General features: G+C 49.3%; 1 protein-coding gene across 1 annotated transcript in view; it reads right to left on the reverse strand.

Annotated features, from left to right (window-relative positions):
• The window catches only part of GARNL3 (GTPase activating Rap/RanGAP domain like 3), a 154,317-nt gene that overhangs the window by 4,851 nt on the left and 126,908 nt on the right, over positions 1-22,558 (reverse strand). The window contains exons 20-27 of the mRNA XM_082622306.1: positions 19,916-20,014; positions 19,439-19,555; positions 18,706-18,881; positions 15,902-16,060; positions 9,238-9,304; positions 4,105-4,212; positions 2,592-2,710; positions 173-311 (exon numbers count right to left, since the gene is read on the reverse strand). Of these exons, the coding sequence (XP_082478432.1) occupies positions 173-311; positions 2,592-2,710; positions 4,105-4,212; positions 9,238-9,304; positions 15,902-16,060; positions 18,706-18,881; positions 19,439-19,555; positions 19,916-20,014 (984 nt within the window). The remainder of the gene's footprint in view (positions 1-172; positions 312-2,591; positions 2,711-4,104; positions 4,213-9,237; positions 9,305-15,901; positions 16,061-18,705; positions 18,882-19,438; positions 19,556-19,915; positions 20,015-22,558) is intronic.

The following is a 22,558-nucleotide window of genomic DNA, read 5'->3' on the forward strand; positions in this document are numbered from 1 at the left end:
GGGGGGCATTATCACAAGGTTTCTTAAGAATGCAACCACAATGCAAGTTTTTTTATGGCTTCAAATAGTGAGTTCCTTCGGCAGTAGTCACATGTCAGTATTTGACAATGAACTAGAGAAATCAGAACGGATCAAAACTATCTATCATGAGACAGTAAAAATTGGACTTCACCTTCCCCCAGGGAAGAAGGAAACACTGGAGTGTCTCTGCCCGGGGGTGTCTGAGGAGAATTGTGGGCACTGGCCCCCTTGGAGCTGCCTCCGGATGAGACCTCGTTCACAGATGCGGTTGCTGTGAAGTATATATCCGACTAGAGAGAAAGAGAAGGCGTTACTGAGCCACCTGCTGTTACAGGCCCTGCACCCACCGGCCCTTCTGTCATCACTGCAGGGCCCCCAACTGCCCCCCACCTTGGGGCCTGTGGTGCAGGAACGAGCCGGGGAAGCGGCTTCCAGCTCTGCACTCAGACGTCTCCTGAGCGTTCACCTCACCCACTTATCTGTTTGCTGATGCACAATAGAAAAGAGTCAATTTCCCACACACCTGCTGCAAACACAGACACAACACACTTCCCCCGACACGGATCTCGGGCACCTGGAGGTTAGAACTGGAGAGGGTTTGGGATTCAGTCAGACCATGTCACAGGTGGGGAAATGGGTTCTCGTGATTCAGCAAATACTCAAGCACACCCTCGATGCGCTGGCTTTGGGGTAACGGCGGTGGTATGTGGACTCAGGGATGCTGAATTCCAGGGATTTTGCAAGCTGGCTGCTAAACACAGCCATTATTAAACTTAAATTATATTAAAAAACAAAGGAACTAAATATCAAAATTCAACCATTCCTAATTATTTTACTACCTTGAGTATTCTCCAAGCTCTTGAGGTAATTTACATGAACACTGTCTTGGGCGGGTGGGGCAATGCTGTGTGATAGCGGCTCCTAACACTGTGTTCTATCGTGTCACGTGGGAAGCTTGAGATCAGTCATGGTGGGACTGTTTACACCATGGAAATCGGCAAATGCTACAAATCAGAGCTTGATATGTTGTTTTGTTGATTGTCTAGACTTATAGTGATGAAGAAAATGTTAATAATGAAGATTAAAATTAAAAGTGTGTTGAATCTAATGCTAAAATTGAGAGAAGTTTTGGTTTAATAATTTGTACGAGGGTGAAAAATAGTTTAATAGATCACATAACAGATTTTTAAAATAAATTTATTTATTTATTTTTGGCTGTGTTGGGTCTTCGTTGCTGTGCGCAGGCTTTTCTCTAGTTGCAGTGAGCGGGGGCTACTCTTCGTTGTGGTGCGCAGGCTTCTCATTGCGGTGGCTTCTCTTGTTGCGGAGCAGGACTCTAGGTGCACGAGCTTCAGTAGTTGTGGCACGTGGGCTCAGTAGTTGTGGCTCGCGGGCTCTAGAGTGCAGGCTCAATAGTTGTGGCACACAGGCTTAATTGCTCTGTGGCATGTGGGATCTTCCCGGGCCAGGGCTCGAACCCATGTCCCCTGCATTGGCAGGCAGATTCTTAACCACTGCGCCACCAGGGAAGCCCCACATATCAGATTTAATGACAACAAACTTGGAAAAAGAAGAACGGATGGAGATATAATTCCAACCATAAAATTGTAGTTGAACTGCAGCATTAGTTTGGCTACGGAGAAAGGAATTCAGCCAAAATTAACAAAAGCATTTTGTGAGAGCCAGTTGGCTAAATGGACTTTAAGATAAAAGCATTGTATATTTTATTATTTGTAAGTTGTAAGCTATTTACATTTTATAATCAGTAAAATTTGTAATCAACTGATGTCCATATATGTGTGTGTATACGTACACACACCCATTTTCCAGAGGGCTGGTGGTGGTTACACACTTACCAGCACCCCACTGGCGCTACGTGAGTGGATAAGATGCTCAGTCTCTGCCCTCACAGAACTGTCAGGGCAGTGGGGAAAGTACGCAGTCACCCACCACCAAATGTGATGCAGGTCAGGATGGAAAAGTGCCCCAGGCGTGCAGCAGGGCACCAGCCTGGCCTGGCAGAGCCAGGGAGAGGGTGTGGGGCTGACTTGGGGGAGGGGACTAGCACAAGACCTGCTGGATTATGCACCAGGAGTAGAAGACAGCTTGGAAGATCATCATTCCTGCATCCTTCGGTTTTGCTCACATTCTGTTACCAGACATGAATTAGCCTGTCAGCCATAGTTTGTGGGACACAAATTCAAATTGAGGACAGACAGCGGCAAAGGAAGAAAGGAACATTGCAAGCTCTTACTTTTCTAGACTTGGCCTCTTCTTCAGGGCAGTAGTGACCCAGGCTTTGATGGGGGATTTCTCTTTTCAGCTGGGCGCTCCCCAACTGCCACCAGCACCGACGACTCTTAACACTAAGGAGGGGCGTTTTGAAGCCCAAGGGGACTCGCACAGGAAAACCCAACCCATGAGCCTGTTTTCAGCTTTCTCATCTCAACACTCATGAGGTGTTGGCACTGTCAGCCTCACCGTGAACATGTCTGCGCCCGCCTGAAACCTCATCATGCTGGGGGTGCCCAAAGCCCCTCAGACAGAAATAAAACCCCAGTTCTACTTACCCTGGAGGCCACGAGCTGTAGCTGAGGCACGACGGCCGTGTGGACCAGGTTCCCGTTCACCACCAGGCGGATCTCCATGGAGTCGGTGGTGAAGGCCAGCAGGTAGGGGAATGCACAGACTGCAAGGCAATGGGGTGTCCGCTCCCAGCCTGTGCCTGCGGCTGTGGAGCTGCCAGGACCCTCTCACATCCCCCTTGCTTCTCCGGCAACTCCCATCTCTCCCCTTCCTCTGGCTGCTTCTCTTCTTCCTTCACGGGTGCATGTCCCCCAGTTCCAGGAAAGCCTGCCTTAGCCAAGCTTCTGCCCAGTGACGTGTGCACTGTCCCAGCTTCTCCCTGTGCTCTTCTCCTGCTGCAGTCCTGTACCCGATCTTCCGGAGGCACACCACCCACCCAGGTCCTGGAGACCTTCCCCCTGTGGTCCAGACTGCAGGTTGACATGGCCTTCGCATATGCCTTCCACCCGGGAACCTAGCCTTTACTCCTTCTTCATTCCTTGTCTCTGGGTCACCCTCCCCTATGCTCCTCCTGTCTGTGTGTCTGGTCAGGGACTGCCCCTCACAGTGTCCCTCGGGTTCAGTGGGTTTGCTGAGTTATTTGTTAAACGTTGGCCCCTCTTCTTGAGATCTTTTTGATGACTTCCAGGTGCCATAGCTGCCCCAGTGGCCCTGTGAGCCCACCTTTGTCTTTTTTACCGGCCACTTCGCACTCTCTCCTTCATGCTGGCCCACCCCCTCTGCCCTCTCTCCTTGGCGACATATCCGTTCTCTTGGCTTCACCTTGACTCTTCCTACCACACCCACGCCTCTAGCCTTGACCTCTCAAGTGGGGCCCCGGTGCAGTGCCGTGGCTCAGACCTGAGAGCCGTTTCCAACCCTTCCCTCCCTTTTTTACCATAACTAATCTGCATCAGAGCCGACCCCATCCTCCGAATGTCTGGATCCATTCCTCTGCTCTCCTCTCAAAACTCCATCATGTTTACCTATCAACAAAGCCTTCTACTTTGAGGAAAACAGTGCTAAGATTCTTGGCTCTGATCTGACTCTCCCCAGGCAGATGCCCAGCTGTGGATCTTGAATCACAGAAACGAAGCACCACCACTCACGTCCTGAGTTTTCAGTGGCAGGCAAAGTACCTGAGTTTCTGTAATTCTAGACTTTCAAGCTTCAAAATGTATAAAAAGGACTCCAGGTGCACTGTGCTCCTCCCCCAGGTCTGTCAGCGTTTCAAGGCTGGAGATCTTGTACAAGATCTACTGAAACTGATATTTAATTGCTCTCAAATGCTCACATGCTCAGGCACTGAGAAGACCTGGGAGGAACAGCGGAAGACAACAGTCCCCAAAGGGGAACAAAATGAAAAACAATTCAAGAAGAAGGCGGCTTTGAGTACTCATTATACTCACAGAATTCATAGCAATTTAGCGGTAAGCCAGTGAGTTTGCTTACGTAGGATGGAACAGTTCAGATATGTCTATTGAGCGGGAAAGAACATATGATAAAGGGTTTCCTTACCAATTGCACAGGGAGCCTGGTTCCAACAGAACTGGAAATCTGACGCAGAGGGTTGAACCAAAAAAGAGCCACCATTAAACGGGCAAACCTTTTTATAGATGCAACTGTCTGCAACAAAACAACAGCGACCCATTTTTGTTAGACACAACACTCAGGTAACCGTAATTAGATAAATGAGAAACAGGCCACAAGAATAGCATCCTAGGGCTTCCCTGGTGGCGCAGTGGTTGAGAGTCCGCCTGCCGATGCAGGGGACACGGGTTCGTGCCCCGGTTTGGGAAGGTCCCACATGCCGCGGAGCGGCTGGGCCCGTGAGCCATGGCCGCTGAGCCTGCACGTCCGGAGCCTGTGCTCCGCAACGGGAGAGGCCACAACAGTGAGAGGCCCGCGTACCGCAAAAACAAACAAACAAACAAACAAACAAAAAGAATAGCATCCTATCTGCTCGTTCTTTATGAAAGCCGGGACGAATATTGCCATGACGCCAGATTCTCAGGCGCAGGAGGCAGTCTGAGCCAGAGTAATATTTCTGCTACAAGTCATCATAGCTGCCATTTTTGGAGAATTTACTATCAGCCAGGCACCGAGCTTTAAAACATTCTTCTGTTTAATCTGTACAAACGTATGAAGTAGATGCTATTATTACACTCATTTTACAGATGAGAAAATTGAGGCAAAGAGCAGTGAAGTAGCTTGTCCACAGCCTCTCAAGTTCTACTTGGGAGAGAACCAGGTTGGCTTGATTGCAGGGAAGAAGGGGCACCTGAAGGCAGCCCCTGGATGGAGGAAGGCCTCCTATAAGGGGATCACACTCTGAGCCTCACTCAGCAGGACATGTGTGATGGGAGCTTGTACACCACTCCCCCAACATTTTATTATGAACATTTGAAGCCATATGCCTGTATCACCTTGGTGAATCTAAGCCAGCATTAGATTAAGGCCAGGTTAATTCAGTTGCCCAGTTCCTGGCTTGCTCCGAGCTCTAAACACAAGTCCAGGTGGTTCAGACCCTCTTTGAGTGAGAAAGGTCACGTAGAAACAAAGGCCCCTTTTATCCCAGAAGTCCATCACGTTTTAGCCATACAATCTTATTTTTAAAAACAGCGTTACTGAGATGTAATTTATATACCATAAAATTCATCTATTTTAAGCATTCAAGTCAATGAACTGTAGTATGTTTATAGAGGTGTACAACATCACAATCTGATTTTATAACATTTTCATCACCCTAATAAGAAACGTCACGCCCATGAAGCAGTCTCTTGCCATTCCTAGTGTGAGAATCGACAGCTGTGGCCCCTCTGTGAGAGGGCAGAGGTCATGGAGCCAGAACTGCTGCTGCTGCCCCCTGCGATGTGGGGCTAGGCTGGGGATGACCACCGCTGGCCCACCTGAAGCTTCGGGTCTCCTGTGATGTGACCACTGTGCCTTGTCAAGCAGTTAACTTATACTGTCTCATCACTGTTTTTCTAACAGAGTGAGTTATTGGGACAGAAAGACTCACCAGAGCCAGTTCTGTTTTTGCTACAGTGGACTCACTAGGGGACAAAAAGCATCCTCATTCTCAGCTAAAGACCTCGCTCCCTGAGAAAATGAGCGCTCAGGAAGGACACCCAGATGTCCCAGCAGCGGCTCCCCCAGCTGCTGTGTCCTGCCCACGACTCTGGATGCTGTGGGGTGCAGCTCACTCCCTCTCCACTCTGGCCCGTGGCTTTCGCCCCCTCAGGGACTTCTCCCCTCTGTCCTGCACCGCAGTTTCCCCTTCTCCATCGGATCTTTCCCGACAGCCTTACACGTGCTGTTTATTCCACCTTTTAGAAAACAAAACCCTTGGCCTCTCTTCCTCCTCTAGCTGTTACACCCTTCCTTATTCTTTTCCCCTTGAAGCAAAATTCTTTGAAAGACTTGTCTGGACTCCCTGGCTCTGCTTCCTCTTTCCCAATCTCTCCTGACCTGTGCAATCAGGCTTTTGTCCCCACGTCTTCCCCAGAGACACCTGCTCTTGTCAAGTTTCCTAGTGGCCTTGTGAACCCAAGCGCCATCTCAGACCCGATCTGCCAGAGGCAAACGGCACAGCGGGTCACTACTCCCTTCAACACTGCCTCTCAGGGCCTCACCCCACTTTCTCCTGTCTCTCCAGCCACTCCTCAGTCTACTTTGCTGGTTCCTCCTGTCTCTCCCTGCTTCCCGGTGGGTGATCTCTTTAGTCTCAGGACCCTAAAGGTCACTTGCCTGCTAATGACCCCCAGGGAGCCCTCTCCGGAGCCCGCACTTGAACCAGGTGATCGCTCACTGTCTGCACTGGGATATCTCAGAGGTGCTGATGGGTCATAACTGAACCCTTGATCTTTCTCCCCAAACTCGCTCTTCTAAAAGCCTCCCTCATCTCAGTAAATGGCATTCTCTGTTCTCCCAGCTGCTCATGTCCCCAGACTGCAGTCCTCCTTTTCTCTTCCCCTCACAGCCACACTTTATTCACTGGCACGTTATCTTGGTTCTCACGTGCAAAGAACGTCTAGGACCTGACCACCGCTCAGCGCCTCCCCTGCGGCGGTCCTGGTCCAGGCCCCTGGCGTGCTCGTCAGATGAGTGCAGTCCCCGCCCTTCCCGCTTCCACACCATGGCGGGGGTGGAGGCGCTTTCCTCTTACAGACCCTGTCGCCCCTCTGCTCAAAAGCCTCCAGTTGCTCACCAGGGTGCAATGCAAAGACCTTTCACCTACCAGGCCCTGCTGGAGTCTGGTCCTCTTTGCCGATGTCATTTTTATCCACTTGCACCCTCGCTCTGTTGTGAGTCATCTTGGGGTCATCACGGGTCATCTTCGGGTCACCTTGACCGTACTGGAATGTTCCTCCTCAAGGTCTTTATACCTGCCCTCGTCCCTGCCTGAAACACTCACCCTGATACCTTCATGTTCAACACTCAGTCCTGATACCTGGACTCCGTTTGGGTCTTCGGTCCTTGCCCCTCTCCCAGCGAGGCCTGCCTTCCTCACCCCCTGTAACTGGTGACCGGTGACCTGCACACCCCACTCCTGCCCAGTCCGGCCCCTCTTCTGGCCCCTCTTCCCCCTTCATTTCCCCTCAGCACTCAGCACCATTTAACAAACTGCATGTGTTTCTTATTTATCTTGTTAACGGTCTACCTGCTCTCTTTAAAATGTAAACTCCACCTGATGGCTGGACTTGTGCTTATATTCACTGCTGAAACCCCTAGATATCGGAAGTGCTGGGTAAAGATTTGCTGAGTGAATGATCGACTCAGGAAGGACACAGCGCCTTGTGTTTCTAAAGGCCCAGGTCCCTTACACACATCCCCTCTCCTCTCCCCTGTCCCACCTCAGCTCCCACTAGGGGAGAGCAACCTGCTGGGGTCTTTGAGGGGATGGGCTGGGCTGGAGGAGACCCTGGCCCCTGAGCACAGAGCCTCCTGGACGGGTCGCGTGGCTGTGTTGTGCCTGGGAGGCCAGACCCGGCCTCCGCCTGCCTCAGAGCGGGTCACACGGGCCTGGAGGAGGCGACCGGACTGCAGTCCATAGGCGCCCCCTGCCGGCGCCCCCGCGCTTTCCAATGGATAAGCCCTAGGGAAGCAGAGGGCGCTCCCTTCCAATAACCAGTGCTGGTGGTCTCTGCACCTGAGGGGAGGGGCCTCCAAATTAGACTGAACTGATTCAGAAAAGGAAGCAAAGCTGTTTCTCGAACCCCAGAGCTGTGCAGCCTGTTCACACCCATGAACTGGTGCCCATGCCTGCTGTTCCCTGAAGCATGAGCTCACTGTGTCCCTGGCAGGGCCTTTCACTGTTGTGTCTCGAGAGCCCAACACAGGCCTGGCACAGAGAGGGCCGTCCCTTGTGGTTAAAAAGAGCCGCCTGAACGGGGGCTGGTGCGGGGGCAGGATTCTAAGAAAGTCACTGCCTGGGAAGCAGCTCAGAATCTATGACTTCCCTCCTTTGACTTTCCCCATCCAGCTGGTGGGGAACAGTGTATAGGTTCTAATTTTAAAACAAATTTCTCTGAAGAAAAGTCCCTTTCTGCATGTAGAAAAGTTTTTAACTTATCTGAGATATAAATTTCTCTATAGAAAACTCTGGGTTTCTGGAAGTTATATTTTAGAAAGGAGCGGACATATGATAAAAATTAGCTTCAAATCTGAGAAGGGTTTAGATAGATCTGTGGATAAAATATCCTAAAAGAGTGATTTACTGGTGAAGTTCTTTCCTTGTGACTACCTTCTCCTGATTCCCCATAAATCTCGAATTTTGAAAGAGGATGTTTATCAAACAAATTTCTCTACTGAAAATTATCATACTTACTAATCAAAGATTAATTAATCAAAATATCTGCCCCATGTGATATAACCAGCATCACCACTCTAAATCAATACAATTCTAGGCTGAAAAAAATATATTTTATTGTTTTAGTTAGACTGGGCAGGCTTATCCAGGAAAATATCTTACTACCTTTGCCTTAAAAAGATCCTTTTTACTGTAGTATCACATTAGCTTTTGAAATGCTGAAAATCTTTAAAGACCCTATTTGATATCTTTGGTCTGCCTGAAACCCATCTGCCACCTGACCCAAACTAACCCAGCTAAGGCTGGGTACGCCAGGTTGAGGCTGATTTCATTAATACCCGAGAAATAACAAAAAGGGGAAGAGTAACTGTGGTTAAAATTTGGGGCACTGGAGTCAAGAGGGCCCCAAATGTGAACCTGGGCTCTGCCATTTGTAGCTGCACAATCTTGAGAAAGTCCGTTCACCGCTCCAGGCCTCAGAAGCCTTATCTCCCTCCAGATGACAGATAGTAACAGAAAAAGTCAACGGAACGGTGACTGAGGTGGGTGAAGCACAGCGCGTGGCACACAGTAAGGGCTCCCTAGATGGAAGCCACTGCTATCACTCCCACGTCCTGGAGACACCCCCAGGCAGCCCCTGCACCATCTTACCAGGAGGTCTGGCGTATTGGGAGATCCAGGCAGGAAGGCAATTTTTAGATACGCCCTGGAGTGGAATTAAGGACCCAGGAACGATACATCAGGTAAATCTAAAGCTAAGTCCCTTTAAATTGTCCAGAAAAAAAAAAAAGAAACAGTTGATTTTAGCAAATAGAGATCAAAACACATCCTTTACTTACAGTTGTAACACAGGAGCAGACCGGCTTCCCCGTCTTCGTACACATCAATAGCTGCAACGAAATTAACCTGCAATGAGAATGGGCAATGGTAGTGGGCAGGCTGGACACTGACACTAGGAAAAGACTTTCTCAAGTTACAGCTTTCTGTAAACTCAGGCACTGGGGGGCGTTCCCACCTCACCAGCACCCACAATGCCACATGGGTGTCCACGACTGCAGTCCACGGGGACTTTCTCACCCTCTTTTCCCACGCTTTGAGAAGCTCTGTAGGCAGACATCTCCACTCTCTATTGACAGGCCTCTTATTTATACAGTGGGCTCAGTCCACAAAGCTTTTCACATGGGTTATTTGTTTCACTCTCACATCAACCCCTAAAGTACGTGGCATTGCTCCCATTTTACAGATGAGGAAAGTGAGGCTCAGAGAGGTGCAGTCGCTCTAGTGCCTCAGGTAGAAGGGTGCTCCAGCCAAGATCTGAACCGGGTCCCCGGTTCTTTTCCAAGGTTAACACCCCTGCACTTCGGCCACAAACTTCTGCTTCAAACACAGTCTCTGAATCTCAGGATCACCATGTCTGTACTTCTCTTCTCTCTCCTTCACTTCCAGGGAGGCGGCATGACACGATGCAGAGAGTGTCGAAAGCCCTAGCTCTGTGGCCTGGGCGAGCTCTTCTTCTCCGGCCTCCGTTTCTGCTTTTGAGAAGACCTTTCTCAACCTGATAGTGTCCTTGGCCCCTCTTGAGCTTCAAAACTCTGACCCTGTAAAAATCTCCTGCTTCTTTCATCGCCTCACTTGTCTTCTCAGCCCTTGTAGTCTGTCCTCCTGCACCACCAGGGACACTGCCCTCTCTGAGCACCATGAAGGCTTCCTTCTCCCCAGCCTGGAGGCCTTTGGCCATGGCTCATCTCTCCATCCAGAGATCCGCAGCCCTGAAATGGGACGTCTCCTCCCTCCTGCCCTCTCTCCCACTTCAGATTATTCTTCCATTTCTTGGCTCTTCTCTCATTTAGAAAAATCCCCACCTTTATAGCTTCAGATTTTACTCTGCTCAAAATCTCTAGATCTACAACCTCAGGCACACATTCTCCTCAGAGCTCCAGCCCATATTCCTAAGTCTTTTCTCGCAAACGCAACAGGTTCCATACCCAGGAATGCAGGAGGCAGCGTAGGGGAACAGAAGGGAGCACGACACTGGTCAGACAGCCCCGAGCTGCAATCCTGCCTGTACCACTCGCTGCCTCTGTGGCTTGTCACAAATGGCTTAACTTCTGGCCCCAGGTCTTCACCTGTGAACCGCTATAACGGTAATCCTGACTCTGCTGGATCATCATGAGAATTCCATGAAACAAGGCACACGTTTTTGCACAGGGCCTGATACATAATCAGCACTCCATGGAGGCTACTATCTTTATGTCGCACATGACTAGTTGCCTTCTAAGCCTCCTCCTTGCTGTTAGCAGAGCTAGCCCCAAGGCCTTGGGGGCTCCCCTTCTCACCCAAGTCCAGCAGCATCCTCTTCTGTATCTCACCCCCTGCTGCGCCCCAGGCTAGGCCTGACCTCTCCAGCAGGGGCACGTGTCCTCCCTCTGGCCCAGCTCTCTCCAGCCCCTTCCAGTCTCCGAGCTGCCCAGCACTGCACTGGGGCCCCTCCGCACCCCAGGCCCTCCTCCTCACTGCTCTCTCCCAAATGCAGCCTTCTCCTCTAAATGGTCTCACGACTGTGCTGAAGCCCCGCTGGCCACCCTCAGCCAGGGCCTCTGCCTTGTGTCTGGCAAGTCGCCGCAATGGAACCCCGGCCCATCTCCCACCCAGTATTACCTGGCATTGTACTAGGTGCCATCAAGCACGCAGAAATGAAAGGGCAGCGTCTCACCCCTTAAGAAAAAGTCAGAAAAGCATACAGGCACGTAAAGCATGGTATAATGGGGCCAATGCCAGAACCAAGAGTTGTGGGGCTCTGTGGGGGTGGGAGACAGCGAGGCCCAGAGGTCAAGGGTGCTGATTCTGGGATCAGAGAGACCTGGGGGTCAAATCCCCAATATTTCCTCTGCTGCTGTAGGTCATAGCCCTCGTTTTTAATGATCTGCATGACGTGCACTGCTGCCCGATGTTCGCTTGCTTGCTTGTTTGTTTGCTGGCACTCTACGCCCCACTGGATCTCAGCTCCATGAAGCAGAGGCCGTGCCGACCCGCTCACGTGACATCCTCAGCACCGGGATCAGGGCCTGTCGAGTGGCAGGAGCAGAGTACGTACTTCCCGAACGCACGACTGGGTCAGTGAAATCCCAGCTCTGCCACTTGAGAGGAGTGGGTACCTAGGTCAGTGGTTTAACCTCTCGGAACCTCAGTGTCTTCATTTGTAAAATGGGAGATACTAGAACATCCAGTCCTGTAGGGGCTGAGGATTCCGTGAGCTCATGCAGGGCCTGGTACTTGGTAAATGCTCTATCATGTCAGCTGGTGGCACTATTTAGCTATGGAACCAGCACCAGTGGGGTATATCACGGGAGGGAACAGCACTTGAGCCCCCTCGGCCCTGGAGGGAACCCCCCCCTCCCCAGCACTTTGACTTAAGAGTCACTTCCTTCTCAGGTGTCCCCGTACTTGTCAGTTAGATGACACATCTCAGCTAGAGGCTTCGAGCCCTAGAGGGTGTGGCTGTCTGCTCTGCCAGGCTGTGCACTTCCTGAGGGGAGTGGCCAAGTGCTGCCAGCTTTGCAGCCTGGACCTGCTGTCCCCATCACGCTCTGTGACGAGGCTGTGGATGCCACAGGCTGGGTTTAAGGGCATGGCCGTGGGAGCAGGCAGCCTGGGTTCACGTCCTGCCCCTGCTACTTACTAGCTGTGTGGTTTGGGGTTAATGTGGCTCCTCCTTTCTGAGCCTCAGTTTCCTTTTCTGCAGAAATGGGGGAAGTGAACAGCACATTCCTGTCAAGGCTACAAGGCCGAAATTCAGGGACAGAGACCACAGCATGGACTCAACCACTCCTTCCTCAGGTCCCCCATTGCATTTCGTCAGACTTTGTTAACACTTAGCTCGGTGAGGCCGGGTTCATGTGTGCATGTTCCATATACATACAGATGTTGATACAGATGTCGGCTCCCAGGACAGGGGGGCGGGGCATGGGCACTGGCAGGAGTCGTTCCTGCAGCAGTTTCTTGACCAGGCGAGGACCTGAGAATTAACTAGGGAGCTTTTAAAAGATACGTATTCTGGGGCTTCCCTGGTGGCGCAGTGGTTGAGAGTCCGCTTGCCGATGCAGGGGACGCGGGTTCGTGCCCTGGTCCGGGAAGATCCCACATGCCGCGGAGCGGCTGGGCCCGTGAGCTATGGCCGCTGAGCCTGTGCGTCCGAAGCCTGTGCTCCACAACGGGAGAGGCCACAACGGTGAGAGGCCCGCGTACCGCAAAAAAAAAAAAAAAAGATACGTATTCTGGGTTCTCGCTCCTAGACATCTAGATATAGTAGGTCTAGGGTAGGACATAGGCACTGGCTTTTTATTTTTTCCTTGATTAAAAATAGTTCATTTTATTGGCATTTAAAAATAATAAAAGTCATATGTGGTGGTTGTGAAACTTCAAAACACAGACTTGTAACAAGTGAAAGAGGTCACCACTGTGAGGTCAGTGTCCAGCCTCCCCACATGATTCCGGGGTGAGCTGTCAATGGAGCCCGGCTGGGGTCTGGGCAGACAGTCAGGTTGGGCCCAGCAAATAAGCCAGAGACCCAGATCCTGTTACCAGGTCTGCAGTTCCCTCCAGAGGAGTCCTCTGTTTTGGGAAGGAGGCCAGTGCTGGCTGTTGGAGCTGGGGCAGTATAGGTCACAGTCGGCCTGTTGGTAAAACGAACTTGACATTGACTTTCAGAAGGCTGCTCTGGTGCTTCTTAAACAGCTCCTCTCTCAAGCTAGGATTGTCTTAGACCCTAAGGTGGGTTTGAAGCCTACAGTGGGAATCAAGGGGTCTTGGATGAGAAGAGAGGAGGAACGGGGGCAGGAAACCAGGCCAGCCCGGATGGCCGCACACGGAGCAGGCAGGCAGTGAGGGCAACTTGAGGCACTAAATCTCCAGGACTCAAGGAGGGTCAGCCTCTCTCCTGCTTCACTGCACTCAGGGCTTGTCCTGCAGGAATGTCTTGGTGGGAAGTAACCCTGTTCCCGCAGGCCACTTCTGACCAGCTATTAGAAAGCATGCTCATTACTCTCCTCATTTCTCTAGGGCCTTTCTTCCCAACTGGAAACTCCTCACAAAGACAAGCCACTGTCTCAGTACCTCTGCCTGCTCAGCAAACACAGCAGCTGCTGATTTACTAGGACAGGGGTCCCCAACCCCCTGTCCGAGGCCTGTTAGGAGCTGGGCAGCACCGCAGGAGGTGAGCGGAGGGTGAGCATGTGAAGCTTCATCTGCTGCTCCCCACTGCTTGCATTGCTGCCTGAACAATCCTTCCCCCCAGCCCCCATCCGTGGAAAAATTGTCTTCCAGGAAACTGGTCCCTGGTGCCAAAAAGGTTGGTGTCCTAGGAGGGCCTATGCACACTGACCCACTCGGATCCAGGGGACACGCCTAACAACAAAAATATGTTTTTAAACATTTTCTCTTAGAGAAAAGTATTGTATCTTTGCTTTAAAAAGCATATCGAAGAAAGGACAGAAAAATTTAGGACTGTTTCTCACAGTTTTCAGAAAAACAAACACAGAAGTCATCAAAGAAAACTTTAACTCATTTTTTCCTGGGCCTTCATGAATCTTAAGAGACTAGTTGCCAGGGAAGGATTGATTCAACAAAGACCTGCTAGGCCAGCCTCTTTCTGTCCCTTTTGGCTGGTTGTACAGAGTTTTGAAAAGCAAGAAGGGGCAAGAACTTTCAAAGGCCAGACTGGACCCTTCCTCCTCAGAAGTCAGCGGCTGGAAGAGATGATAGGTTCCCGGCTGCTGGGATGGATGGGAGTCCTGGCTTTAAGTTAGGGAGAGTTTCAGGATAGATTCCTTCTCCTAGGTCTATATTAGCATCACCTGGGGGAGACTCAAGACCAACTGATTCCCATAGCATACACCCGGGAATTCTCGTTTAACTGATCTGGGTGTATCAGAGCACTGATCTGTTTAAAGCTTTCTAGGCAATTATAGCCAGAGTTGAGAAGCAGTGTGTACCAGTGGTTCCCAAACTTTCCCACATCACCTGGGGATCATCTGAAAATTCTAAAGCCCACGCCACACCCAAGGCCGATGAAATCTCTGTGGGTGGGACACGGGCATCAGTAGCATTTGAAGCTCCTCGATGACCCCAATTGCAGGCTAGTTTGGGTGCCACCAGTATATATACGTGAATGGACAGACTAAGCTATAATCGACAACAACTGAAGATAAGGAGACCTCCTAACTATATCTAGATGCTGCTTTTTCTGACTTTTCTATTTTTTAAAATCTTGCTTTCATTAGGTGTTAAGTCTTCTTCATACAGTAATTTGCAACTTTAGTGCATATTTATGTAGGGCTTGTCTAAATATAAATTGTATTTTTTAATTTCTTAAAAAGCATAATTAAATCCCTCAGTCTCTTTGACACATCTGAACAGGACTGGGGGAAGCCTGTGGGTTTGGAAACTCTCATCAGGAACAACATTCTCCCTGGAGACAACGTCCTTGTTCTGCTGTGTCCTTGAACCTAAGCCAGAGTGCTGGCCCTGCACCATGCAGACCTCAAGTGGCTCAAGTGTTATCAGGCCTTGACCTGCTTCACGGCGATAAGTGGGCTGAAGAGCTCTGTGACCTGCTTGTCTGTGTGGAGCAGCTCAGTGACAGGCACTCCCGGGTGCTGATGCTCGGAACCCATGAGGTCCTCTTTCGTGCTTCAGTGCAGTTTTGGGTGGGCCCTGGATTTTGTCCAAATCCAGGACATGGTTGTTCTCTGTGCAGCTCAGGCCAGGAGGTACGAACCCCCAGTGCTGATCTGCTTTTTCTCTCTCTCCTAATGGTGTTTCATCCCTTCTTCTTTTCCTAACAGCCTCTAAGGGGATGGAGACATGGGCTGTACCCTCCCCTGCCACCCAGGCCCCATGCTGTGGGTCTGCAGGGCCTCTGAGAGCAAACTTACTCTCCAAAGGCCCTTCCAGTATGAATTACCAAACAAATGTTCTCATTCACTCAGTTATTTACATTTAGCTTTTTTTTTTTTTTTTTTTTTTGTGGTATGCGGGCCTCTCATTGTTGTGGCCTCTCCCGTTGGCGGAGCACAGGCTCCGGACACGCAGGCTCAGCGGCCATAGCTCACGGGCCCAGCCGCTCTGCGGCATGTGGGATCTTCCCGGACTGGGGCACGAACCCACGTCCCCTGCATCGGCAGGCGGACTCTTAACCACTGCGCCACCAGGGAAGCCCTACATTTAGCTTTTTGACTCTTCATTCCTCTTTTACTGGGAAGGATGGAATGGCAGGGGGAGGCCTAGAAAAGCTGAACAGGGCAATGGGCAGTTATATTATACTGAACCATTTGGACCTACAAAGATGGCAGCTTCAGGTGGTGCAGCCTAAATAGTACATCACATGATACTGATACGATAAATAATACACAGTTTTAAAGAAATCCTCATCACGGCATGACAAAGTTAGAAGACACAACTCCTAGCCTTCTAGGTTCCCACTTGCCCCCATAACTGTCAACTGACCCTGTTGGCCTCCACATGGTGCAGCCTGAAGGCCTCCCCCGTGCTCTCGTTCACCACGTCAAATTGGTGCCGGTAAGCCACGCAGATGATGTTGTCACTCTCTTCCGATGGCCCATCTACCAAGGTCATCACCGAGGGAGAGTCGGACAGACAGATCTCCTGTGTGGTGGACAATGATGGAGGAGAAAGGGGTGAGGACAGAGCAGCCACCTTCGTATCAACCCCCCACTGCCCGCCCCCGTGCAGAAGAGTCCCCCCGCCAGGCCCCTGCAGAGCCCTGTGCTTGCAGGGGAGGCAGGGGTGGGAAAGGACGGGAAGGACGGTGCCAGACTTCTCCTACAGCCTGTCCTCGAGGCTCAGCCCTCTGACCACTGCAGAGGGGAGAGGCCAGGAAACAATTTTACAAAAGCAATTCAACAGTGAGGCCTGTGTCAGCCCTCAGACTGCCTGGTCCCGTCCTGTCATTTAATAATAATAATAATAACAACAGCTAATGTTAACAGCTCCAGGCACGTTCTCACTGAATCCTCATAACAACCTAATAGAGTAGGTAAGCCTGTTAGGTGAGGAGACTGAGGCTCAAAGGTCACATGACTTGCCTACGGTCACATAGTTTCTATGTGGCAGAGCCACGATTTGAACTCAAGAAACCTGACTTCAGAGCTTATACTCCATGTAAATGCACATGCTCGGCATAAATACTATTAAGATGGCTAAGCACAGTATGAGAAGACTAACACCTATTTAAAGCAAGATTGTAACGTGCTTTAACTGTTTTGCTGTTCTGTCCCCTGGAATTGCATATTAGCAGAAACTGAAACACATAATTCAGGCAGCTTTAACTCTAGGCAAAAATAACTTCTCAGCTCACTTATGGGCCTACTCCGCCTTAGTGGCCAATGGTTGACATATTTGACACCTTAATGTACCATAGTTTTTATTTTATTTTTCTTAATATGTTTTACTTATTTGGCTGCTCCGGGTCTTAGTTGTGGCACGCGGGATCTTCATTGGGGCATGCGGGATCTTTAGTTGTGGCATGTGGCATCTAGTTCCCTGACTGGGAATCGAACCCGGGCCCCCTCCATTGGGAGCACAGGGTCTTAACCACTGGACCACCAGGGAAGTCCCTGTACCATAGCTTTTAAAAAAGCTAGAATGGGGGCTTCCCTGGTGGCGCAGTGGTTGAGAGTCCGCCTGCCGATGCAGGGGACACGGGTTCGTGCCCCGGTCCGGGAAGATCCCACATGCCGCGGAGCGGCTGGGCCTGTGAGCCGTGGCCGCTGATCCTGCGCGTCCGGAGCCTGTGCTCCGCAACGGGAGAGGCCACAACAGTGAGAGGCCCGCGTACCGCAGGAAAAAAAAAAAAAAAGCTAGAATGGTAAGATCGGGAAGGGCCCTGATGCTCCAGGAGGCTTCTCTCACAAGCTCCACGCTCAGCCCAGCAGCAAATCCTACTGACTCAGGCAAAGGGGCAGCTTTGTCCACCACACCTTTCCACCTGCCCAGAACCAAAGCTGACCTCGTCTCCTGCCAGGGCCCTGCATCAGCCTCTTAGCTGGACTCCTTATTCCACTCTTGGCCCCCTACTCTCTCCTCTGTCTAGTAGCCAGCATGGCCTTTTTAAAACCTGCCACTTCTCTGCTTCAGACCTTCCCATGGCTCCCCCTTTTGCTCAGTGTCAAAGCCAACGTCCTTGCAATGGCCTTCAGGGCCCAAGAGAACCTGGTCCCCATACACTGACCCCGTCTGTCCCCTCGGCTGTAGCCGCCCAGTCTCTTGGCTGTGCCTTGAGCCGGGCCACTGGGCCCTCGCTGGCCGCTCCCCTTCTGCCCGGAGACCCTTTCCCCAGAGACCCTCATCACTCAGTCCCGTCTTTCATCTGGATCTCCCCTCAAAGGTAATCTTTTCTGAGAGGGCTTCTGAGATACCCTTCTAAAAGAGATCCCCTACCTCCCTGATCCATGATCCTCTGCCTCCTTACACTACTTTACTGTTATCTTCAGGACTCATAGACTTACTAGCCTATTTCTGTTGTCCTGCAACTAGAAAGCAATCTCCACAAGAAAAGACACTTTTTTCTTGTTGTTCATTACTGTATCCCCAGGACCTAGAACAGCATCCTTTTTTTCTTCCTTCCAGTTTTATTGAGATATAATTGACATACAGCATTGTATAAATTTAAGGTGTACAATGATTTGACTTTACATACATCATAAAATGATCACCACAGTAGTTTAGTGAATATTCATCACCTCATATAAATACAAAATAAAAGAAAAAGAAAACAATTTTTTTCCTTGTGATGAGAACTCTTAACTTCCATATATAACATACAGCAGTGTTATTATATTTCTTGTGTTGTACATTACCCCCCTTGTACTTATTTGTCTTACAGTGGGAAGTTTTTACCTTCTGACCACCTTCCTCCACTTCCCCCTCCCCCCACCCCCTGCCTCTGGTAACCATGAATCTGGTCTCTTTTTCCATGAGTTTGTTTTTGAAGTATAATTGACTTTAAAACTGTGTTAGTTTCTGGTGCCCAACATAATGATTCTAAATTTCTATACATTTCAAAATGATCTCCACTAGGGCAGCATCTTTGGGTGCTCACTGGTATGAATGAGCTGGATGGAGTCGGAAAAGCCCTGTTCACCTTAGTCTTCTGGGGAAACCAGGGCAACAGGCGAGGGCTTCCCCAGTCAGTTCCTGAACGCCAGTGGATGGCAGACTCTGGGTGGAAGGAGGGAGTCCGCCTCGTGACACCCTGGCCAGGAGCCAAGCGATCTGATGAGAAAACCTACCCTGATGTACTGGAATTCTTCAACAGGTGACTCGGACAGGGGAGATAGCAGTGACACGCCGGTCACCCCGCTTGGCTTGCTATGTTTCCTCGTGACCAGAAGCAGTTTATTCCGAATAGCAACCACAATCCTCAGCTCTCTGCTATGGTGCGTGTTAATGGCATACACGTGGCAGCCTGGGAAGAGAAATCGATGATGCTGAACACACAATGAGAGGTGGGAAGCCTCCAAGCTTTCACAATTTGGTGATACCTAAGAACCCCGGAAATTAAGCATAACCCAGTGAAATGACTAAGAAACATTCCCGCCACTAGGCAAAGTGGGGACTTGAAATAAAAATTAGGTTGAATTACAGGACAATTAAGGAAGTCATGTTCCCTCTCTATTAGAGTTTGTGGACTTAGCTTCACACCCATTACATGATATGAACTAAAGTGAAGGGTGATCAGAGTTCTGGGAACCAAAGTCTAAAAGTCTCTTTTCACAGATTTGCTCATAGAACTTAACTCATTCCCAAACTTGTCAAACAAGACCTAGAATTTCCTTGAGTCCTCAACCTGCTTTTCTATTGCTAAAGCTCTCTTAGGGAAGCAGTGACGCTACCTTTGTGATGTTTCCAAGTGAAAACAAATAAAATCAAACTCCCACTCATTTTTCTTTTCAGTAAAATCTGGGCAGTCTGAGAAAAAGATTAATTGGACAGAAACCACCAAAATATGAGGAATCGAGTCACCTTTGGTTTTCTCCAGCTTGTTTTCTCTGCAGTCATATTTGCCCTTCACGGCCTGCTTGCCCTCAATGCCCCTCTGCACAGCGCTGAGCCTGAAGACAAAGAGGCGGGCATCTTTCCCTGGTGAGATAAAGCAGACAGAGGAGATGGATGGAAAAGTAAGACGACCTGAAAGAACTGAAAGGGTGGATTGTATAGGAAAATGATTGCTTGAGGAATCAGAATTTGAGGTGTTCCAGAATCCAGGAGAAACCCGGCATCGCCTTTATGTAATGATGCAATCAAGGATGCCCCTCCCTTCTCTCCCGCACCATCCCCTCCTCAGAGGACATATGGGCCACCAAGGCCCCTGAGCCCTGGGCACCAGGAGAAGAAACAGCTGGCACCACTGATGCAGCCAGAGCCCCACGACCCTTGTGTCGGCTGCAGGCTACACTCTTCCCTTCCTCCCAGAAAATGTCACCTGGAGAGGAGTACCACCTTTGTCTGCTCTGAAAATCAGAAGGTCCAGCGCCTCCAGCACATGCATTTGCTTCACGGGCAGAGTTTTGTCAAACACTGGCACTGATGGAAGGTCATCTGGAAGAGGAAACCTGGTTACCCGATGCTGCAACCCAGCCCACACTTTCTAGAACCTACAAAACGTGCCTGTGGGTAGTTTTGGACCCCGGTTCTCCCTAGGTGACGAAGGAGGACAGTTTCTAGAGCTTTCATAAGGGCTACCCAGAAAGTTCAAGCACTAGTCTCCTCTTAGCTCAGGAAGAAGGACTGGCATTTCTTTCCCAAAGGCATTCACAACTCCATACAGTGAGCATAACGGCAGGGCCCCTAAGCTGTATTCTTCTCCTCAATGTTCATCAAAGAAAAAGCAGCATCTCCCAATTCCAATTTTTGCTGGGATTATTCCAAAGAACTGAATACCAAGTTTTAAAAAATGCTAATAAGCTTAGCCATTTATCTTGAGCATTTTCTGATTTTTTGTCATGTTTGAAATCACATCACATCTTAGGTTATTTTGCATATTTCTCAAGAAAGCAAAATTAGAATTTCCTTTTGTATATAAAATAAAAACAAACTTCCCATTGCAACATGCCCTATGTCTGCGTCAATAGTAATTTACCTATACATTTTCAGTATTCCTCCATATAGGAATATGAAATCTCCTTTTTAGACAAAAATAAGAGAGAAATATCAATTACGTTTCCCAAATAACAGGAAAAAACTAATTTTAGTGGAAACGTTTGGCAAGACGTCAGGTAAACAGATGATTAAAGACACTGCAATTATACATAGGATTTGTTTTTAAGCTTACTTACTGGGATCTTAAATTGCCAGCAATTACTTTGCTCCTGGGGGTCCCTTGGACAAAGAGGGCTAAAAGAATTAAGGCTGTTCCATAAGCAAAGGGCCTGTTCTGAGCTTGACACAGACTCAGGGCAAGGCAAAGATGTCCCAGGATGGTGTAGACATATTAGGCAGAAGTGTCTAGCTTATTCTTTACCTGCACTTTGAAGACACTTAGGTCTTCAAGTGTTCGGCTGTGGGTGTGGGTGTTTCCTTAATTGTAATTTAGGTGTGAGAGGCCCTGAGGATCTTGGCTCTTCCAGAAAGCTGTCTGTCTGGGAGTTCATCCCTCCCTGGACGGCGCCCAGGAGGGAGGAGAGCTTTTATCGTCCCACTCCTGCAGGCCTGTGAGAGCAATGTATTTGTCAGAGCACACAGCCTCTTATTAGACAGAGGGCTTGGCTGTAGTTGCCCTTCATGATCGGGGCTAATGTAAATTCTGTGACAGCCCATCAGACACTTTCTTGCTCCTCTAGCCCAGGCCTTCCCAGGAGGATTGATTCTCAGGCTCTTTGTGCTTCTGCGGGGGCAGACTCAATTTTTCAAACCATGAGATGATCATTCCAGTACCTGTCTCTATGTTTGACTAAGTGACTATACTTGTTTCATTTTGTGAATGACAGTTCACATACACTGAGGGTTTCCTACATGCCAGGCCTTAATGCTAAGTGTTTTATGTGTCATTTAATGTAGATTTCCCAATGACCCTACGAGGTAGGAACTTCTAATACTCCCATTTAACAAATGAGGAACCTGAGGCTCAGAGGTGATAGAAAATTGTCTAAGCTCACGTCTTGAGCTTGCGGAACCCGAGTCTGTGCAAGGACAAAGGCTGGGCTCTTAGCCAGTGTTGTAGCCTAAAAACAGCACTGCATCCCTGTGGATTGATGGGGTAAGCACAGGAAAACTGTGCCATAAGGAATTAATGTGACAGAAGCACTTCATTTTACAGTTAAAGCAGAGGGATACCGTGTGGTTGCCTGACTATGTACAGAGTAAATTAGCAGTTATTCTCCATCTAGTCTTTCTCAGGTGGCTAAACAGCTTTATATACAGCACAGGAAGGAAGGGAAGGAAAGGATATGAGAAAGTGACGTGGATTCAGTGACTATTTCATAACATGGTTTCCCTCTTGTAATCTCTTTACGCAGAAACAATCTTTTAGAGCTGGCTTTTCTATTACTGCAAAACCAAAACAAATGGCGACAGCATATTTAATCAGTATTTAGTCTCCCTTCAAAGTAGGTTTTGCTACACTTAGAATGCCAAGAATTTTGACGTTTAACAGTGACCTTGAAAGGAGCAGACTCTCAAGGGGGTAAGTCTAATGAAATTAAGCAGAGGCTAACGGGATAGAGTGGAACTTGGCGTGAAACGAAATGGAGAGATTCACTCACAGAGATAATCCGTAATACAATTAAGTGTAGACAAGGAAAAGGTAAACAAAGAAATAACAAGAGAATTATGGCTTAAAAGCACCACAAGGAATACAAAGCAAGCCTTAAGGGTTATTCTCTTTTTAGCAAAGGCAAACAGGGATGCATGACTGCACAACTAGGACATGAAAGTAATGATCTGAGTAATACATCTAAGCTGGTGGGGGGTGTATATGGCTACCACCTGTGTTAAGACAACGTCCCTCAAGTCTGAAAGAAAAGAATTTCCTGGCACTCACAATAATCCTTATATCTGACACTTTCATTACATTTTGGATACGTAAAGATGAAAATTTCAGAAAGGGACTTGGTAACCTTGCTTTGGATTTTACATTTACATAGA

Source organism: Mesoplodon mirus (assembly GCF_964341445.2).
Source record: "Mesoplodon mirus genome assembly, chromosome: 1".
NCBI classification, from domain to species: domain Eukaryota; kingdom Metazoa; phylum Chordata; class Mammalia; order Artiodactyla; family Ziphiidae; genus Mesoplodon; species Mesoplodon mirus.